At 40.9% G+C, this 19,614-nt stretch overlaps 1 protein-coding gene across 1 annotated transcript in view; it reads left to right on the forward strand.

Moving 5' to 3' along the window:
• The window catches only part of xylt1 (xylosyltransferase I), a 78,252-nt gene that overhangs the window by 41,224 nt on the left and 17,414 nt on the right, over positions 1 to 19,614 (forward strand). Inside the window, exons 2-7 of the mRNA XM_086296714.1 lie at positions 301 to 877; positions 6,232 to 6,404; positions 6,504 to 6,706; positions 12,701 to 12,781; positions 14,003 to 14,219; positions 14,584 to 14,760. Of these exons, the coding sequence (XP_086152840.1) occupies positions 301 to 877; positions 6,232 to 6,404; positions 6,504 to 6,706; positions 12,701 to 12,781; positions 14,003 to 14,219; positions 14,584 to 14,760 (1,428 nt within the window). The remainder of the gene's footprint in view (positions 1 to 300; positions 878 to 6,231; positions 6,405 to 6,503; positions 6,707 to 12,700; positions 12,782 to 14,002; positions 14,220 to 14,583; positions 14,761 to 19,614) is intronic.

Below are 19,614 nucleotides of genomic sequence, written 5' to 3' on the forward strand. Positions count from 1 at the left end.
CTAATCTGATGATGGCACAGAGCAGCAGCGCCCTCGGCCCTGCTTCACCTCCAGTTAGGTTTCACCTTGTAGCCCTCACACATAATACCTTGCTACTTCATTTCATGCCTCACGGTTCAATGCAGTGCTGCCCACTCTTACATGCCACATTGATTGTTAATCCAACACTTGATATGCGCTGTTTTCACTCAATTCTGATCTTGTTTTCCTTGTTTATGTCCCCCTTTTCTTCTTCTTATCCCCCCTCCCTCCTCCTTACCCGTTGCTTCCCTTGTCTTTCTCCTTCCTATCTATGTCCAGGATGGATATTACTCCCACCGCCCAAAAGAGAAAAGTAGAGTCGACAGCAACAATGAGAACTCTGTGCCCAAAGACTTTGAAAATATAGACAATAGTAACTTTGGTGCACGCTCACAGCCGCACCGACAGCCTGCAGGGGCCATCAGCAGTAAGCAGCAGCGGGAGCATCTGCAGGAGAAGGCCCACGCCCAGCAGCAGGCCTGGCGGGACAGCTCCCCCGGTCTGGGCCGCAGCTCAAATGAGGTTCTGCCATTAGGCCACCAGCCACTGGCAGTTGGCAACAACGCCTCTTATCCAGTTGGTGGAGGACCGCAGCAGCGCTACCATGCCTCGCAAGCGCAGCAGACCCAGTCACAGCACAGACATCAGCATCCCCACAGGAAGCAAGCAACTGCAGCAACTCTGGAGGTGACCTACGACCAGCCACCTAAGTGTGAGATCAGTGGAAAGGAAGCCATTTCAGCTCTGTCTCGAGCCAAAAGCAAGGAGTGTCGGCAGCAGATCGCTGAGGTGTACTGCAGACACAAGGAGGGGCAGTTAATGCCTGAGAAGGTCACTCGCTACTGCCCAATTGAGGGTAAGTTTTTCATTTTGATTGAAAGAACTGATTGTTTGATTTTAGTGAAAGGGGAGTCGTGCCAAGCTGGCACAGTCACAACTGTCAAACGTCCCCTTTTTCCACTATATCTGTTTGGAGCTCTTAAAAAGCTGCTTTCCAGATCTGAAATACTTCTTTTTTAACATTTCATTTTTATGACTAAATATACACTAATCATGACCTTGAAATAGGTACATATCAAGAAGTTATTGAGACTGTGACACTCAAAAATGTAACTAGTCTCTTTCAAGAGTTCTGTGTGGATTTGACTGACTGGCAGCATAAGCAAACAACCCCACAACACATATGTATTGTAATTGTTGCTAAACTCAAGCCCCCAGTCAATCCAACCAACTTAATATCAGTTATAAACACGAGGACAATAAAAGAAATCAGGAAATCTCAGATATAAAATAATCAGGGACATTTATCACTTTGTAGATAACCCAATTTATTGCAGTAAGTAGTCTGAATGAAAAAAATGGGTTTCCAGGATGTTCAACACCTCGCAGTTTAATTATTTACCTGGGATGTATACTTTTATATTAAAACTGCTTTAGGTTTAAGTAAACAAAAAAAAAATCTGATTTACTTTAAAGGATGAAGGACATTTATTCTCGCCATCATACTGTAAAATACACCAGAACCAATCAAATCAAACAGCTCTATGACATATAGAAATGTATTAGATGGTGAGTGGGAACTGCTCTTATTCTTTGAGTATTTCTAAATCTCAAATTTAAGGACTACTCAAATAAATTCAAAGTCAGATAAGTGATCGAGTTTGAGCTGATTTTAGGGCTGTTCGATATAACGATATATATTGGATGACGATATAAAAACGTCTATCGTTTCATTTTACGCTATCGTTTGTTTCGTGCTGTTGCGAAATAAACTGTTTACGGCAATATTTTTTCATCGTTTTGATGGTCACTGTAGTGGCTATATTCATTTCCTAAAGTTCTCTCCTTCTCTTATATTTAATATAACCACACTACAGACGGACAAGCGCCTGTTTTTATGTATTGTCGTTAGCAACAACGACGGTAAAACCATCACGTGTCCGCTTGTTTATTTTCCACGTAAGCCTTTCACAATAAAGCCTGTTGAGACTTTTCAAAATAAACTGAATCACGTGAAAGAGCAGATTATTTACGGATGAGAATGAAAAAAGAGCCGCCAGGTGCTAAAAAATAGACCTTAGAGTCAAACGTTAGAACAGGCTTTTCCCCGCAGCACGCCGTGTAATAAATACTCACAAAGAAAACGGCGGCTGTTACAACTTATGTCTAGAAATGTGTAGTTTAATGCATTGGTAAAACACTCGACTCCAGATACACTATGCCCAGCTGGAAACACTTCACATACCTGAGATTCACAGAATTTACAGAAAATGTTACATTTTTGTGATTTATATCGTTATCGGACGATAGATGTTTTATATCGGGATATGAGATTTTGGTCATATCGCACAGCCCTAGCTGATTTGTCTAGCAAACAGACTTTACTTTTTTATTATTTTAAAATATACCAACAAAGCTTGGTATAAAGGGTGTAGTCTGACAGACATGGATGGTCAAACAGTTCCTGCTCTTGTAATTGCAATTTCTCATCAAAAGCAAGAGCTGTCCTTTTTGCTGATGTCTGTGTAATTGGTGAAGTAAATTTGTTGGAGGAAATTGAGATGCTGCCTGTATTTGATTCAAATTGGTTTTCCATTTTCATTTGTTTTTTCAAGCTGGCCACAAAACATAGGTTCCCCTTGGTTTTGCACACACACACAGACACACACACAATTTTTCCTAAGAGTTTATAGACATCTGCAGTCTGGTTGTAGATTCTGTAAACAAAATCTGTTGCGGCTGCAGCCTTCAGTGAGCACCACGCATCAGCGGCCATGTTTAAGTGAACATCACATACACACCATCACATGTGCCCGCATGGGAGTGGACTGAATACAGCATGGACAGCAGGGGAGGAGGAGAAAGCTATTCAATACCTTGTCTGTCAGGCACCTTCCCAGCCCTCGTTCATGTTTTATAACTTGAAGAGGCACGTATCTAACTGTAGCTACTTTTGTGCATGTCCCGTCCCAGGAGCAGGAGAATGTGCCTCCGCCTGAGCTTGTGTCATCGCACACAGCAGCTCACCATCTCACTCAAACTGATAGTTTGAGCAAAAGAGACATAGATATTGAAAAGGGCTTTCCCCTGGTGGCAGGGCTGTGACAATACGACGACAAAATTAAATCACTTTTCTTTCTCTCTGTCTGCCAGCCTGCTGCCTGCCAATGTGTTATTCACAATTCGAGTCCTAATCTCGTTAGCCCAAAATTGTCCAATTTGATTTAATGTGCATTCTGTCCTTGAGGCCTTTGCTAAATTAGCAATTGTGTCAGTTCTTTATTTGCATCATTGAATACAGGAGGAATGTGTTCACTCTCTTAGCTTCCCGTGTGTAAACTTTTTCTAATAATGATGTTACCTGGCTACATTGCTCCAGCAGGGAAAGCAACTGGCAGCTGATGCATCATAACAATCGAGTGATATCATAATGGCTTTGTAGTGAGAACGATTCCATACTTAAACATGCTATAATGAATGTTTTTGAAGGGAAAGCTCTGTAATGTGAATGAGCTCCAAATGAATCCTGTAAGTGCCAGAGCTGCACTGTGTGTAACAGAACCTTTATGTGTGTTTGTGTGCGTGTGTACATATTAATTTGGAGAGGATTTGTCAGAATTTGAATATAAATTAGTTATTTTTAAAAATAACCTGAGTAAACATATCAAACGTGGTCCAGTTCCCGAGGGAAAAGGGAAAATACTTAATGTATTTATATAAATAAAATCCGTCAGTGTGGTTTATATCCACAAACCTTGCTTTGTGGCTTGTTTCAAGCAGCTGGCACTATCCCTGAGACATTTTTAAATGCAATTTGGTACAATCCCTTTGGGATATAGCTCGGCTCTTGTTATAAGTCCTCATATGAGCAGTTAAGAAGGGGTGGGTAAGAACTCCAAAGTTATACGAGATGATGGAGGAAGAGAGTGGGGTGATAGCAGATGAGGGAAGGGCAGTTTAAAAGATTGATGGTGAAGGAAAAGATGATGAAGAGTGATGAGTTGAAGAGGAGGCCTTCTGTTTTCTTCTTTTTTTTTTCTTCCTTTCTTTACAGCGAGCGCTGTGGTGGCTGCAGGTACATAGTGTGATTTTTAAAAACTCGACACGTGAAGCTCTTCTGCGGATAAGCACACGTTTGACAAGTCTGACAGCAAAATTTAAGCACACACACACACACACACACACACACACACACAGCCATGCTCATTAGTTCAGCTAGCTAGCATGGCACACACTCTCAAAGTGCTTTGTGAAGCGACTGGCCAATTATCCGTGTGCAAAGCAAACCAGTGAACCTTCTTAGCTGGCCACCAATTACTGTTCAATCTGATACGGCCCACAGCAGATTTTCCCCTGAGCAGTCACTCACACACACACACACACACACACACACACACACACACACACACACACACACACACAAACGCACGCACGCACGGAGACAGAGAGAAACAGCAGCAAGAAAGATGTGTGAGTGAATGACAGGAGCCATGGCCAATTGGAGCTAAGGGAGCATATCATTACCTTGACCCTTGTTGTCAACCCTTAAACACAGCCATATTGGACACCTGGCCTTAAATTTGAATGAATAAGATTAGCTGGAAAAGAGGGACTTCTTAACCCTGTTTCTAAAGAGTATACATGTCAGACACAGTAATTAAAGGACCTCATAGCCAGATGCAGGCAGGAGCCAGGATGGGCTTTTTCTTTTTCTTTTTTTTAGGAAAACCTTACCCCAGGGGAAAGAACAACCCCCAGTATTCCCTCAGCTTCCTCTGCTTCTATAGCAAATACAGGCTCTTGGGAACTGAAGTCCCAAATTATAGTCATTAATCTCCTTAAGACACGCTCTGTGAACAAACATGTCTCGAAAGCTGCGTGTATGCATTTGCTGTAATAACTGAAGATTCAAAACAAACAATGTGTGTAAATGTTGGGGGGCTTGACAGTGTAGAACAGCTTGAAGGAAGGTTGTTTTTTTTTAAAAAGATAATTTTTTAAAGTGTTTTTTTTTTTAGTGGTTAAAGGCAGTAAGAAACCACACAGTGGAGCTATGTGAGGTTAACAACGACTTTCCAGAGATTGCTGGAATTGTTCTGTTTGAAAGTGGCCTGGCTGGCCACAAGCAGGGCTGTGTTTGTTTGCACGCTTATTGTTGTCATTTGTGCAAAATCCCATTCATCTTTTGGGAGTTTCGCTTTAGAGGAATGGTGGCATATTGTCAAACGATGCTCCACCCTGAAAACCCAAAAATCCCAGTGGATTCGCTCGTAGGATTCCTGTCAAGGGGAGGATAGTCGTTAGAGTGGTTATTGTCTGGCTGAAAACTGTCATAGTTCCAATTTAATTACATAATAAATGGATGAATGGCTTTGTGGTCCTTTTGTTGTGTGGCTGAATTAGCTTTCTAACATTTCTGTTCTTTTTTCACTCACTTGTCAGTACCACAGATCTGACCTAGCTTTCTTGTAGATGTGCATATTTTGACTCTAATCCTAACCTAGTGGTATCAAAATGTGTGATTTTAGCCCTGTGATCATTTTTCCTGGCAATCAAAAACTTTTTTTTTTCAAAAACTAACTAAATAAATGCCTTTTGTTCTACATTTAAAGGTTAGAGTTAGGTGAAGTGTTATTGCTCATGTCTAATAAGAACACAAACCTCAGAGGGTTATGGCTAAAACTGTCTAAAATATGCATATGTACAAGAAAGATATAACTCGGTCAGTGTTTTCTTCTTACTCTTACTGTATATCTTCATATTTACAAGAAAAAACAGTCTTTCTCTATCAGGAAAACCGTTACTCAGTGAGCATTCACTTGTGACATAGCCGTTTAATTATTTTGAATATGCTAATCATTACAGAAACTTGTACTCGCTGTGTTGCTTAGCAACCTTGTTATATAGCTATTTCCTTGAATTGTTTAATAAGAGAATGACATTTAATTATCATTACTATTTATAATCATTATGCTTTGGATTTCTTCATCCTCTGAAGATACGTACAGGTGCTCCCCATCGTGTACTGACTGATACACTGTTTGCACGGCCTCTCACAGCTTCCATGAAATAACAGATTTGATTTAGTAATTAAACATGTAAACAACCCACGAATATATCACTGATGAAGGATCCATGCAGTCTTGTGTGAATTAAAAGTGCAACAGATTTATAGGAACGTGAAGACATGGTGTCTTTTTACATGCATAGGTAAAGCCAACGTGAATATCCAGTGGGATGAGGACTCGGCTGAGAGCTTTCCATCAAAACCAGTGAGAATAGCGTTCGTACTGGTGGTTCATGGACGAGCCTCTCGCCAATTCCAACGTCTCTTCAAAGCCATCTACCACGCCTCTCACTACTACTACATACATGTCGACCAGGTAAGGCGCAGATGGCCATTTTCTTTCATTTCCAATAAGTGAAGCTTCTAAAATGTATGTGTACCGTTAGTCCATGTTTGATCAATCTCTTTGTTTCAGCGCTCTAACTACCTGCACAGGCAGGTACAGGCCTTGGCTACCCAGTATCCCAATGTGAGGGTGACTCCATGGCGCATGGCCACCATCTGGGGTGGAGCCAGTTTGCTGACCATGTATCTTCGCAGTATGGCTGACCTGCTGGCCATGAGAGACTGGAGCTGGGATTTCTTTATCAATCTCAGTGCTGCCGACTACCCCATAAGGTAACAGCAGAGGACCTAATAATTAAGGCACCTCAATAAAGAAAGATGTGAGATGTTTGAAGGAAAAGTAGTTACTCCTAGTGACTCCGTAAAGAATTGTCCTGCAAGGAAAACTGCAAAAGGTGCAAGCATCCACTGAAGGTCAGAAATCTGTGCGCTTGGTTTTCTCTTTAGGAAGCCATGCACCACAGTAGTAGTTCACAGCCAATATGGAAGAAATTCAATACACAGTAGTCTGAGCTCTTGTGGTTAACTGTGAGCTTTAAATACAGAGTCACTCCAAAGCAAACAAATCAATGGAGCCGAACCTCTACTTTCTCCGACAGCATTCATTCACACCTTCCACATCTTCCAAGTGCCTGCTTCAGCGGTGAACTGATTGCAGTTTAATTGCCAAGGGTCAGTGCCTAGTGACTCTCCAGGCCTGTTGTGCACTGTATAGTCTAAAAGTCATCTTTTTACTCAAAAACCTCCCACTTAAGAAGCTGCAAAATGTAATTAAAAGCTACAAAGTCTCTGTGAACTAGAAGTGAAGTCAGGGAAGTAGCCTACTGGAAGAGAAATTTCATGACTTTTAAGGTTTTTTTAATGTGAGTTTATAGTCCTTCTGGGAGTTGAGGGTCTGCCGGGTTTTTGATGTAGCTCTGCAGCAGCCAATTAAAATCCTCCTATTAAGGAGCGAGTTATCTTTTCTGCACAGCCAGATGTCCACCAGTTGAATTTAGACAAGCTGTAATGGCCAGTGGGTGAAAGGAAGCTGGGTGTGATGTCTCTACAGCTGGAGCCAAGACGCTGAAACAAATGTGGATTTTGTTCATGGGTGGGTTCAGTCTTGTTGAGTTAGTCAGTTTCACCATATCGATGAATGCTGCTGACATGCTGTCCATGTGCGTTTGCCTTTTCGTGCGCGTCTATGTTTCTGCACCACTTTGTGCAAGCCTGCCTTTCTGTCTTGCCGTCTGGATAGTTCGGTGTGTCTCAGCACCTGCCTGTACGCAGTTGTGTGTGTTAGGCTCTCTGTGTGTCTGTCAATGCATGATTAAAGGTATTTGCGAGTGTGCGTGCTGTTTTCTTCCCATCTTTTGTCTCCTCATTTGCATTAGGGTGATGTTGTTGAGAAAAGGGCTGACGTTGGAGGTTTTAAGCCCCATCTGTTGGGAGACGAAACGATTGATGGAGCGAAAGAAGGAGCCGAGAGGCAGAAATTGCAGGGAGTGGCGGAGGAACAAGAATAAGTTAGAGAAAGGAAACAAGACGAAACGGCATGATTTGGATCCATGCGATATAAAATTATGTAAACTGAGTTGTATCTTTGCTTAGTAAGTGCATTTGTAACCACAGCTTGGATTTGACTAAGTCTATGCAGTGCCCATCTACAGAGTTAAACTTGCAAATATAAACCTTTAAGTGGCACGGCTGGGTCCCAGTCAGAGAGTGAGTGCTGCTCAAGTGTCTTCAAGCAACAAAGTGAAGCCCATTCAGCTGGTTTTTTTTTTTTTTCTTTTTTTATGACCAGACAATCCCTTCTCATCTCTTTAGGAAGGAGATCCGGAAAAGAGAGCCGCTCTTCCTTAGGAATAAACACATCAGCATTACATTATCATTATGGACTTAGGTTACTAGCTAGGGATGCCACAAACGATTATTTTGATAGTCGACTAGTCACCGATTATTTATGCGATTAGTCGACTAATCAGATCATCATCCACTGGACGTAAAACTACAGCTTATTGCACCAGCAGCATCTGCTCTTATATAACTATCATTAGCTTACAGCTTTAAGCTTTTAAGGTGCTAACTAAAAATAAAGACAAGATGATAGTTTATTCAATTTTAATGAAATTTGCAGATTGTTTTGGTAAAGTTTAATAAACTCCTTGCTATCTAAAATATAACAGGACACCGGAGTATATTCTCCAGCATCTCACACTTCTGATAATCAGCTGTCTGCTTGACTATTCAGCTGTGTAAAAACTATAACTTTAATCTCAGCCAAACCGATTTACTCAGGAACAAATAAAATACTAAAAAAAAAAAAAAAAGCCAAACAACAACATTTTTAATTTATCTAAGTGACTCATATATTTAACCTGAGTCGCGAAAGATGGCAGTGGGTTTGAAAACAATTTGCCGGGAGTCTGGTGTTCTCACGGCGCTAGTGACCTAGCCCCCGGCTAGCTATCGAGCTAGTGGGTAACAGACGTCTCCGAAAACGTCGGAGCGCTTTTGAAAATATGTGGTGTCCTGATAAACTGAGCCGATATTTGAGGTTTACACAGCTACATTCTCGCCTGAAAATATGTTAAACGTTTATTTTGTGACCCAGAAAGAATAATAAGAGTAATATTAAAACTAACTAGCTACCGCCATTGTTGGAAACTAAGCTGGGCCGCGCTATGAATTCTGGGACACAGCTGCTTCTTCTTCTTCGGGGTTTAACGGCAGCTGGCATCCTTGTACATGCAGTGCTGCCATCTTCTGTTTCAGTCCGTTATTACACTCTTAAATCCTGCTATTATTCCTGCGTCTTTTGCGATCTTACAAAGCTTCAAACGACACGTCGACTATTAAATCAGTCGTCGACGATTTTGATAGTCGACGTAATCGTGACTAGTCGACAAATCGTGGCAGCCCTATTACTAGCGCAGAAAAACATGTTGGAATAAGCAGATGTCTCCCTCCTGTGCAATGGCAAACCAATACAGCCACATGAGTTAATTCATCACAACCCATAACCCATTACACAAATTGATCCTATTAAATGTATCCAAGGAAAACTCAACCATCTGCTCTAAAATTTCCTTAAGATGCAAAAACTTTGGTCACACATTTTTTTCCCATATTGATCGCACTGTGTTTTTGCAGGCAGGAATGTCAGGGGCTCCCCTGCCCTGTGCTGCTCTGACTATAGCTGTTGTTATCAGTGGGACTGGAGACAAGCATTATTTCCCCTCTAATTCCCTCATAATGTCTGTCCTGCCGCATGGATGGCTCTCAAAGGCAATCCCACAGCCCCTCACACCAGCAGAGGGTCTGTGTGTCCAGGGGGAGATATACCGTGTGGATGTGTGTTTGTGTTTGCCTATGTGTGTCTGTCTGTCTGTGTGTGTGTGTGCATGTCCAGAGAGGCCAGAGGATGAGTTACACGCTTGCTTTGTCAGAGAATACAGTCCCCTTTCCCAGCTTTTATCTACACACTCTCCCTGCTTTTTACCTCTTTTCTTTAAAGCCTCTTTCATAGACTTTACAGCAGCTTTTAAGAAGACTGAGCTTTGTGAGGCAATGACTGGCTGCAGGCATCATATCTTCTAATCTCTTTCGCTTTGTCATCCGTGGCTGAAAAAAAAGTGCAGCATCTCATACTTTACCATTGCTCATTAGGTGATAGGTGTCATTTCCTGCTGCGAGAAGAAAATAGAACATTAGCCCATTTACAACAACACCAACCCTTTCAAGATCCTGCTGAAAACATCTAGTTCTTTTATTTGCTGAAGTTTTGTAAGCTTCTACAGGCCAGATCCACGTATGAAGGATCCATGCAGTCTTGTGTGAATTAAATGCAACAGACTTACAGGAATTTATCTGTTAACATGCAGAGTAAAAAGACACTCTGCGTGCATTCAAACTGTTTCAGCTGTTGCATTCAGCCATCCCCTCTTGAGCTGCATATTAAAAATGTTGGATTTAAAACAACACATAATAAATATAACAGTATGATCACAGCTGTCATACAGTGGCATAATAATTAAGTTTAATTGGCCCTTTTATTTAAAAGGTGCATATTTTTTCAGTGACAGGTGGGGTTAAAACTAACAGCGCTCTGTGTGTGTGTGTGTGTGTGTGTGTGTGTGTGTCTGTGTGCAGAGCAGCCACAGGGCCGAAAGTAAGCAAACTAGACCCAGTGGACAGGGTGACCACTCAGGTGGCAAATCTGGAGGTTGACATGAATTCCCTGTGTAGTGTGCATGTCTACAAGCATTTGTTCGTCTGTGAATTTGCATTGCATTGTCACTTGTAGTCACAGTAGCAGATACACAACGCGTAAGCATTTGTTTGTGTGTGTGTGCGGAGTTGAGACGGCGAGGACTGCATGCGTCTGTACAGCACATCATCAGTTAGGGTTTATGGCTCAGGACCTCCTGAGATAAGCCCCCCAGGCTGTGAAATTGCTCCTTGAAGAGAAAATGACATTAATATGCGCTTGTCCCTCCCCCCACTGATCCTTGAGCCTCGCTGATCTTTTAGAAAGGCAAGCCAAGCCATCATGAAAGGCTCCACCGCAGATGAAATGTTAGAACCACTGACTGGGGCATAGCCTGTGGAGCAAAGCTTTTAGCCTGTCTGGCCTGTATATGAGGAACTAGACTGCTCTACAATGTAAGAGCAGCATGAAGTCATTCATCAAAATCATGGATAGCACAATCTTTTGTATAATCCTAAATAGCTTTAACAGCTTGAAGGAACTCAGAGACTGATCCTGGGAGCAGCTGAGGCCTTTTCTTCTAATTGATTGATATGTGACTTTAAGCCCTCAACTATTTCCTCATTACAGTAAAATTCCCCTCCGCTTGAAAATGTGTTTTCATTGTTGTTACATCACTTAAATGTTCGAGCACCATTGTGCTGAACTGGACACAGGAATGCTGTCTAACATGAATCTTCTGAAGGGTAAAGTTTGCAGTTACAAATACTTTGCGATGTGAAAACTCTGACTCTCCAGTGAAAATAACAATGCCTAATAAGTTGCATATTGCATATTTTGCGATTTTATGTGTCATTAAAAGTGTGTGGAGATGATCAATAAATAAGACCTTGATAATACAGCTGATCTGCTAAACTGGGACTGTGGGTGTAGTCGATCAAATATAATTGTTATTGGTATTACATAAATCACATTTTTTCCCCTTTTTTCCATGTGACCAACTAGAGAACTGTAACACATATACTGAATGTTTTTTATGTGAGGCAAGCAGTCAGCAGAAAAGAATTACGTGTTCATGATGAATCACAACAATCACAATCATTTTCCATGCCTTTAAAGTTACCATGAAACACAAATGATCGTTTTTCCCTTTGTAATGTGACGCATTTCAGAATGAGACTGAATTTATGGGAAAGGGCATTTAAATCCGATCACATGTGTAGAAAAACTCACATTAGTCACCTCCCTGTCTGGTCCAGAATGGTTTCTCTTAATATATCATATTTAAGCTGCAGCACCTGTGAACTAATAACCAAAAGAAAAAAAATACAGTTATGTCCGTAACTGTAAAAGATGTAATTTTGTTCAACTTCCTCTTGTACTGGAGCAATTGTGTATATAAGAATATGGAAAATGAGTGTTGTGTGTCTATAAAACAAAGAAATAAAACAAAATATCAAAATGTGGAATTATTTCTTCACTTGAAATTAAAATGGCACAAGTGAAAAAAATCGCTTACTCAGAGGCCCTGGCTCTACTCTGCATCTGTTTCATGCCTCCTGCCTAAACCAACAAGTTTTACTTTTCAGAGGCGCCCTGGGGGGACAGGGGCATAACTTTGTAGATTTCCTATAGAATCTTTTCAAATTAAAAGCCACCGCTTTGTTTTGAGGGGATAAAAATACTCAGTGACCTCGTACTGTAACTGGTTATGGCCACAATGATGCTTCTGACCTCCGTGAGGGTTAAAAGATTTAAAAGGTTTGATGACTCTGCTCCGAAATAAAATGCAAAAGCTTCTTTACTTCTTCTATGGTGCAGGACACCATAAATATCTATACAGGATTTCCTGAGCACTGATTTAATGTCTACTGCAAAGTTAAATTCAAGATGTGTAATCAGAATTGTGAAAACAAAAAGAAGTCAGTGCTATCATGTGTTTTTCATTTGTTAAAAGATAGTTTGCATAATTCTCCTCCAAAACTGATATTTGTGCTTCAAAATCAGTGTTTCCAGCTGGATGCTACCACATGTTCCTAGTCATAAGTAAATCATTATCTGTTATGTTTCAGGACCAATGACCAGCTGGTGGCCTTCCTGTCTAAATACAGATACATGAACTTCATCAAGTCCCACGGCAGGGACAATGCAAGGTGAGATGCAAATTCTGAAACGTAATTTTAATTTCTCCACAGCAGCCCACCCTCTCCCTTACTCTCTGGCTAGCTCCGTCTGTGTTTCTCTCACACACATACAGCACCTATGTGCACGCCCGACGCGCTCCTGCCAGCACGGTGTGGTCACTGAATCATAATACAATTAGCTCCCATCTGTGGCTTCATTAATTAACCTTCTTGGTGGGGTGAGCCAGAGAGGTGGCTGCCAGAACGTTTGTCTCTGCTGACGCCACCCTGCCTGCCCCCCCCCAGCTTTCAGCCACATCACACCCCGCTGGCAAACCAGTCATCACCAAACACTGTGGGCAAAAATACCCCATAGCACATGGAAAAAAAATGTCCTGCATGAGTCAGCATGAGTCAGCACTACCTTTTTGTGTTTGCAGTCAGTATTTTATCAGTGCTGTATGATAAGAGTGCAGCTGTTTTGTTCCTCGTTTAACCCTTTATTAACAATTTGAGTGTGTCTGTGTGCCACAAGTTCACCCACTGTCACCTTTCAGAAGGTGAGTGTGTGTGTGTATGGGTGATGTCACCACATTTATAAAGTCCTTTATAGCCGAGCTATTATGACAGTCTTCACCTGGGGCACTTTCTTGGGCGACCGTGGCTCAGGGGGTTGGGAAGCACATCTGTAACCGGAAGGTCGCTGGAAGGTCGCCTGTCCTGGTCGTTGTGTCCTTGGGCAAGACACTTTACCCTACCGCCTACTGGTGATGGCCAGAGGGGCCGATGGCGCGATATGGCAGCCTCGCTTCTGTCAGTCTGCCCCAGGGCAGCTGTGGCTACAACTGTAGCTTGCCTCCACCAGTGAGTGAATGAATAGTGGAATTGTAAAGCGCTTTGAGTGCCTTGAAAAGCGCTATATAAATCCAATCCATTATTATTATTAATTTTTCCAACTTTATTAAATACTAAGATTTTATTTTTAAAGAGAAAGTGAGACTTTCTAAGTTTTGTGTCCTTCCTACAGGAAGACGGTTGCCCTTTGCTATAAATGAGCGGAGCTTTAAAAAAAATCTGTTTACAAGAAAGAAATTGGAGGAAAATATAAATATGCTGATGCAACAGTAACTGACCTTTCTGAGCTTGTTTTTATGTAAATGATATCTCAAAAAAAGAAAAGAGGACTTCACAACAACAAGCTCTCACATAGTCACTGATATTACCAAAACGTTGTTCCCGTGTGCTTGCTAGGTTCATCCGTAAGCAAGGTTTGGATCGTCTGTTCTATGAATGCGACACCCACATGTGGAGGCTGGGTGACCGTAAAATCCCAGAAGGCATCTCTGTGGATGGTGGGTCCGACTGGTTTCTTCTAAACCGCCTGTTCGTGGAATATGTTATCAACTCCAAGGACAATTTGGTCACTAACATGAAGCGCTTCTACGCCTACACTCTGCTTCCTGCTGAGGTAACACACACTGACAGAAGCTGCTCTCACAGGTTCGAGTGTCTCTTAATCTTTGACTGACAGGTAAACACTGCTTTGGACTTGCACCGTGTCATATATAGAAAAGTTTATTCTGTTCTCGTTTCATTGCCTGGAAAAGAATTTGACAGCAGAAATAAGATGAGAACTGAATGATCTCTGTGGGGAAATTGAATGTTTATCACGAGCTACTGTGAATCTCCTTTCTCTGCTCCTACTCTATTTCCTTATGTGAATTGGATGGTGTAAAAAATAAAAGGTATACAATTTTCTAATTTCGTCTTTTTGTCTTTGCTCTCCGCCTCCCCCTCCCTCTCCCTATTCATTTCTGTTTCTCATTTTCCAGTCATTCTTTCACACTGTGCTGGAGAACAGCGCCCACTGTGAGAGCATGGTCGACAACAACTTGCGCATAACAAACTGGAACCGTAAACTGGGATGCAAATGTCAGTACAAGCACATTGTGGACTGGTGTGGATGCTCTCCTAATGACTTCAAGCCAGCAGACTTCCATCGCTTCCAGGTAGTAACGATACACAAAATACATTTAAACAAAAGCTCTTTTGTGATCATTCAACAATAACTGTTAAAGGAGTCATTTGTAGAAAGGATTCTCAATAACAAAATGTTTAATCTTTTTAAGGCTGGGCCTTTGTTTTTTCATTTTTAAAGACAGTGTTTAAACATTGGTAAAAACAAATAATAAAAGGCTTAACATAGCAGTCTCCTTATTTGCATCGTAGCTAATTTTCAGTATCACTTAAGAATAAGGCGGGGTCAGTCTTTGGACCAATCACATTTGAGCAAGACATGTTTGCATATAGTTGAACAGATGGTGTAGAGAGCCAAAATGCAAGATTGAAACCATCACCTATCAGTTTAATTTTTTTAAATAGCTGTTTAAAATATATATTTACTGAGCTGCAGGCTGAATATGAAGCCCTGACATTTTTTGCTAATGTCTCCAGAGGTTAAGTAAGTGTTTGCAGATTGCTTAAAACCAGAAATCATACATCAAAATGACATACTTGACGTGCAGTTACAACATATCTATGGCATAGATTTAACGAGTGAGCATTTCAGGTACAGTAGTGTCTTATGTTTTTGCATGAGATTGCTAATCACAAAGTGCCTAAAGATACAATTTAGAATTTGTTCTTTGCTAACTTTTCTAACGGACTGCAACTTAGGAAAAAAAAACACCAGCAATGAGAAAAACGCTGCAAAACACAATGGAAATAGAACAAACAAAAACGGAAATAGGAAAAACGAAAACATAAATAGGACAAACGAAAAAAGAAATAGGAAAAAACAGGTTTCCAAAAGCATGAGGGAAGTGTTTCTGGGGAGACAATAACCTGACGGACCAGTTGCAGGAACCAAAACATGCTAAGAATAGCACTGGGAGACACTTAAAAGAAGTGGAGGATCAATCAGTTTTGTGAAGAAAGAAAAGATGAGAGGTAAGTGTGTTAGCCTAACTAATAACCTAAAAATCTGCCATCAGTATTATATGAATCATGAGATTAAAGCACACTTACCTAACATATTTTGGTTCCTGCAACTGGTCCGTCGGGTTATTGTCTCCCCAGAAACACGTCCCTTGTGCTTTTCTGTTTTCGTTTTTCCTATTTCCGTTGTGTTTTGTGTGCTTTTGCAGCGTTTTTCTTATTCAAGTCAAGTCAAGTCATCTTTATTTATATAGCACATTTAAAAGACATCAAGTGTGGGCCAAAGTGCTGAACAGAGGGATAATATAATAAAAAGAATTAAAATAGATAAGATGAAAACATTATAGAAAACATTGTAAGACATCCATATATGTTTATGTTTATTTTTGCTGGTGTTTTCTTAAGTTGCAGTCCATTTGGCCTCTCAGGGCCACTGTACTTTTCTGTTGTGTTCAGACACAACACTGGCTAATCATTAAGTTAGGTCCCTTTTTTGTTCTCCAATTATTTATAGAACAGTGTTAAGTTCCTTAATAAAAAAAAATCATTACTCTGAAAATGCTCAGGTAAAAAGGAGTGAAAGTGAGTGGAAAAAGCAGCCAGAAAGTTTAGCTCCTTGGAGGGTAGCTCAGGAGTTGTGCACAGTCCTGTACTAAGTTAACTATTAGCACTTCTTAATTAAAAAGTCTACCTTCTTGTCCAGATATGGTTACTTCCAGCCCAAACCCAGATGCTAGGCACAGTGCTAAAACTGAGGCTTTACAGATGTCATTCTGTAAACATTTAAATTTTCTGTGTTTGATTTAACTTAGAAATAAGGGAGTCAGCAAGTTGAAGCAAGACTAATAGGTTTTAAATCCATGAGAAGGGCCAGAGAAAAACTGATGCTCCATTTTCTTTTTTTGTTCGCTTTGGATTTTTATTTTTATTTTTTTTATTTTTGATTTCTTTTAAGGAGGAGGAGGGAAAAAAGGATTACAGTCAAAAAACGACTGTACAGCAAAGACAGAATAACATTGTTGTGGCTTTTCCTCATCATAAGCATGAGTTGGCAGTATTTATGCAAAAACTCTTAGAGCCACAGCAGTGGGCTAATGGCTCTGCACTACAGATTAAAATATCATAGAAAATATAGTGCAGAGAAACGTCTGCATTGTCCATTAAACTATATGACCATATATATGAAAACAAACTACCCTATCATAAAACTACAATACGAACAAACATAAAATGCAGTGAAAATGGAAAGAATTACGTGGCAGACAAGATGCAACTTCCACAGTTTAAAAAAAAAAATCAAGCTAACAAAAAGTGCAGTTCCTCTAATGGCCACTTGAGGCTGACACCAAAAAGCAACTCGGTGTTAAAATGTTCAGCCTATCACCAGAAATAGACGTTTACACGCTGGTGTTGATTTACTACTACTTCTCTACCTTCTTGTCCAAATATGGTCACTTCTACCTCCAACAAACCACAATGGTGATAGCCACAGTACTAAAACTGAGCCTTTACAAACTAATGGGTGGCATCACCATAGCAACGTCAACTTTTTATGCCCAGTCTTTTGTTGTCAACCTGCTAATTTAGCTTTAAAGTAAAGTTAAGAATTAGAACAAGGCCTTAATATGAATACAAAGGCATGTATCAAGTGACTTTCTTTTGCTGGTCATGTAATTTTAGTCTAATAACTTTCGCCAGATGTCACAAAAGAGGGCGAGATGGGAAATTCTGCAGCTACAACAGGCCGCCAACCTGGGTGGTTGTGTTTAGTTATGAGGTGAGGAAAGTGAGGCATGTTAGTGTATATGACGCAGTGCAGTCGACTTTCCAGCCTGAACTAGCTCACAGGCTTTGCTCCATAAAGTGTAATAGAGCAGGTTTCTGTTTATCACATGATTTATCACATATGCAGTGTCTTCAGTCCAGCAAAAGCCAGTATTGTTCATTCTTAAAGAAAAGTCAAGAGCAAGAGCTCGTATAATTTTGACATTTATTACTGTTTCATTCGTGGGAAATTTGTAATATTCCCCACAGCTATTAACACGACTGCCTTTAGCTTCCAGCCAAATGCTATAGGCAGGAATGAAAGGATTTGCAAAAATGGAAATTCCAGCTGTCCTTTTATCCCATGTTAAGGAAAAGCTGCTGCTTAAGAAGAAAAAAAGTATTTAATAAGCAAAACTGGCAAAAGGCCAGGGGAAAAGACTATGCAGCGGATCCTCATCAGAGATGTCAATCAGACACACCTTCAAACATACAAAAATAAATGTTAAAAACAGCACTACTTTCAGCAGACGGTTGCAGCACATCAGTATGTTGCAGGAAATCAGCAGCAGTCAATCCTTAAATTCTTTGCTCACAAGGTCTGTCCTCTCAACCTCAGCATCCAATGTATTCCCACAGCTTTCACAGTCGATATGTGCAAAATTATGTCTCAATTAGTATGACCCTGAAAGGAAAAAAATGGTAGGAATAATTAGATCTTCTCAGCCTTGGGTCTGTGATTAAGGAGACAGTTAGCTAGCCTTTCAAAATGAAAGTGAATGAGTGGCAGTGACTCTAGAGCCCCAGAGAAAGTCAGCGTCACACTTTTAATGCGCTCCTAAAATCTTAAAGCTGAATTACAAAGTGAATACAAATGTTCTGCCTCAGCAGAATATCACTTTAAGTCGTATCCTTCAAGAACGGTGAGTCATTTCATCTCTCCTCTTCGTTATATACCAGTCGGCGCACGGAGCTCAGTTCTCCCTTCGCCAAAGCTGTCTGCCGCATGTCTAGCCTCAGTCTCAGTTTAGTGCCAACCCTTTACCCTTGGCACTGCCGCTGGGTCTGGTTGGCACCTTGGTATCAGTGAAGTCCAATCCTGGGAAAAAAGACTTTCCAGAAGCAAGCCAGAGCTTGGGATTACTAGGACTTAATTTACCGTAAAGTAATCTCTTTGAGACGGTACAGCCAAGTATAGAAAACTTTCATTTGTTTTCCAGATCAGAACAATTTTTTAAAGTCAGTATAGCTGTCAATTTCCTACCATAGTTACTTTAAACTGTACTCATTAGAGGAGGAGTTTTATTAAGGAAGATTGGTGTAATGTGCCTTTTCTCTTTGTGCGTCTTTGTTTAGTAATGTGTTTAGAATGGGTACATTTTGGGAAGAATGTGAGAAAGACAGGCTGTGACAGGCTGCTGCTTTCAGATGATTCCACAGAGGGCATATCAGAACACCCACAAGCTCTAGGACTGTCTGGGAACTAAAACCCACTCCTTTGCATTTCCTTTGATATCTCGAGCCAATCTCTGAGTGTTAGGGCAACATCTGGTACTTTGCCACGCCACACAAGCATCCAACAGTTTCTGTGAGAAAAAAGCACATCTCTCAGAAATGTGCCACAGCGTGATTTGGTCTCCTTTTTTAGCAAGTAGCACCGATGTGTTTGGTGCCGGTTGAATAGTTTGGTGTCTAGGACTTAAAAGATGTCTTTGTGTGGAAGCCAGGCTGTGAAGGTGGCAGATTTCGTGATGCACCATCAGCTGCATAACCAACAGCGTGGCAGGGACAAATACAACGTGGCTTGAGTGGATGATTCTAGGCAGAGCGATTAATGCAAAGAACTGATAAGGAAAAAGACAAATAATGGATAACTAAAGAAAAGCATGCAAATGTTTATAGGGTATAGCTTCGTGTCTAGTTCTTGCTTTTCTTTGTCTACTAGTATTGACTGTAGTTACTATAATGAAGCTGTCTGATACTGATACCCTAAGTGACTTACAAGTCCAGTGATGCACCCAAAGTCCTTCTATCAATAGCAATTGCACCATAATGTGATTAACCTTTAAACATCTGTGTTATTGGCGTGCAGGTGGATTTGCTTGTTCTGCCTCACAAGTTTCAGAATTTGTAGGATCATCTGCTGATGTGAAGTGACGTGC

This window comes from Aulonocara sp. 'chitande type north' Nkhata Bay, linkage group LG6, assembly GCF_057382095.1.
Source record: "Aulonocara sp. 'chitande type north' Nkhata Bay isolate Kocher_YH1m ecotype deep benthic linkage group LG6, A_spYH_male_GT1.1, whole genome shotgun sequence".
Classification (NCBI taxonomy): Eukaryota; Metazoa; Chordata; class Actinopteri; order Cichliformes; family Cichlidae; genus Aulonocara; species Aulonocara sp. 'chitande type north' Nkhata Bay.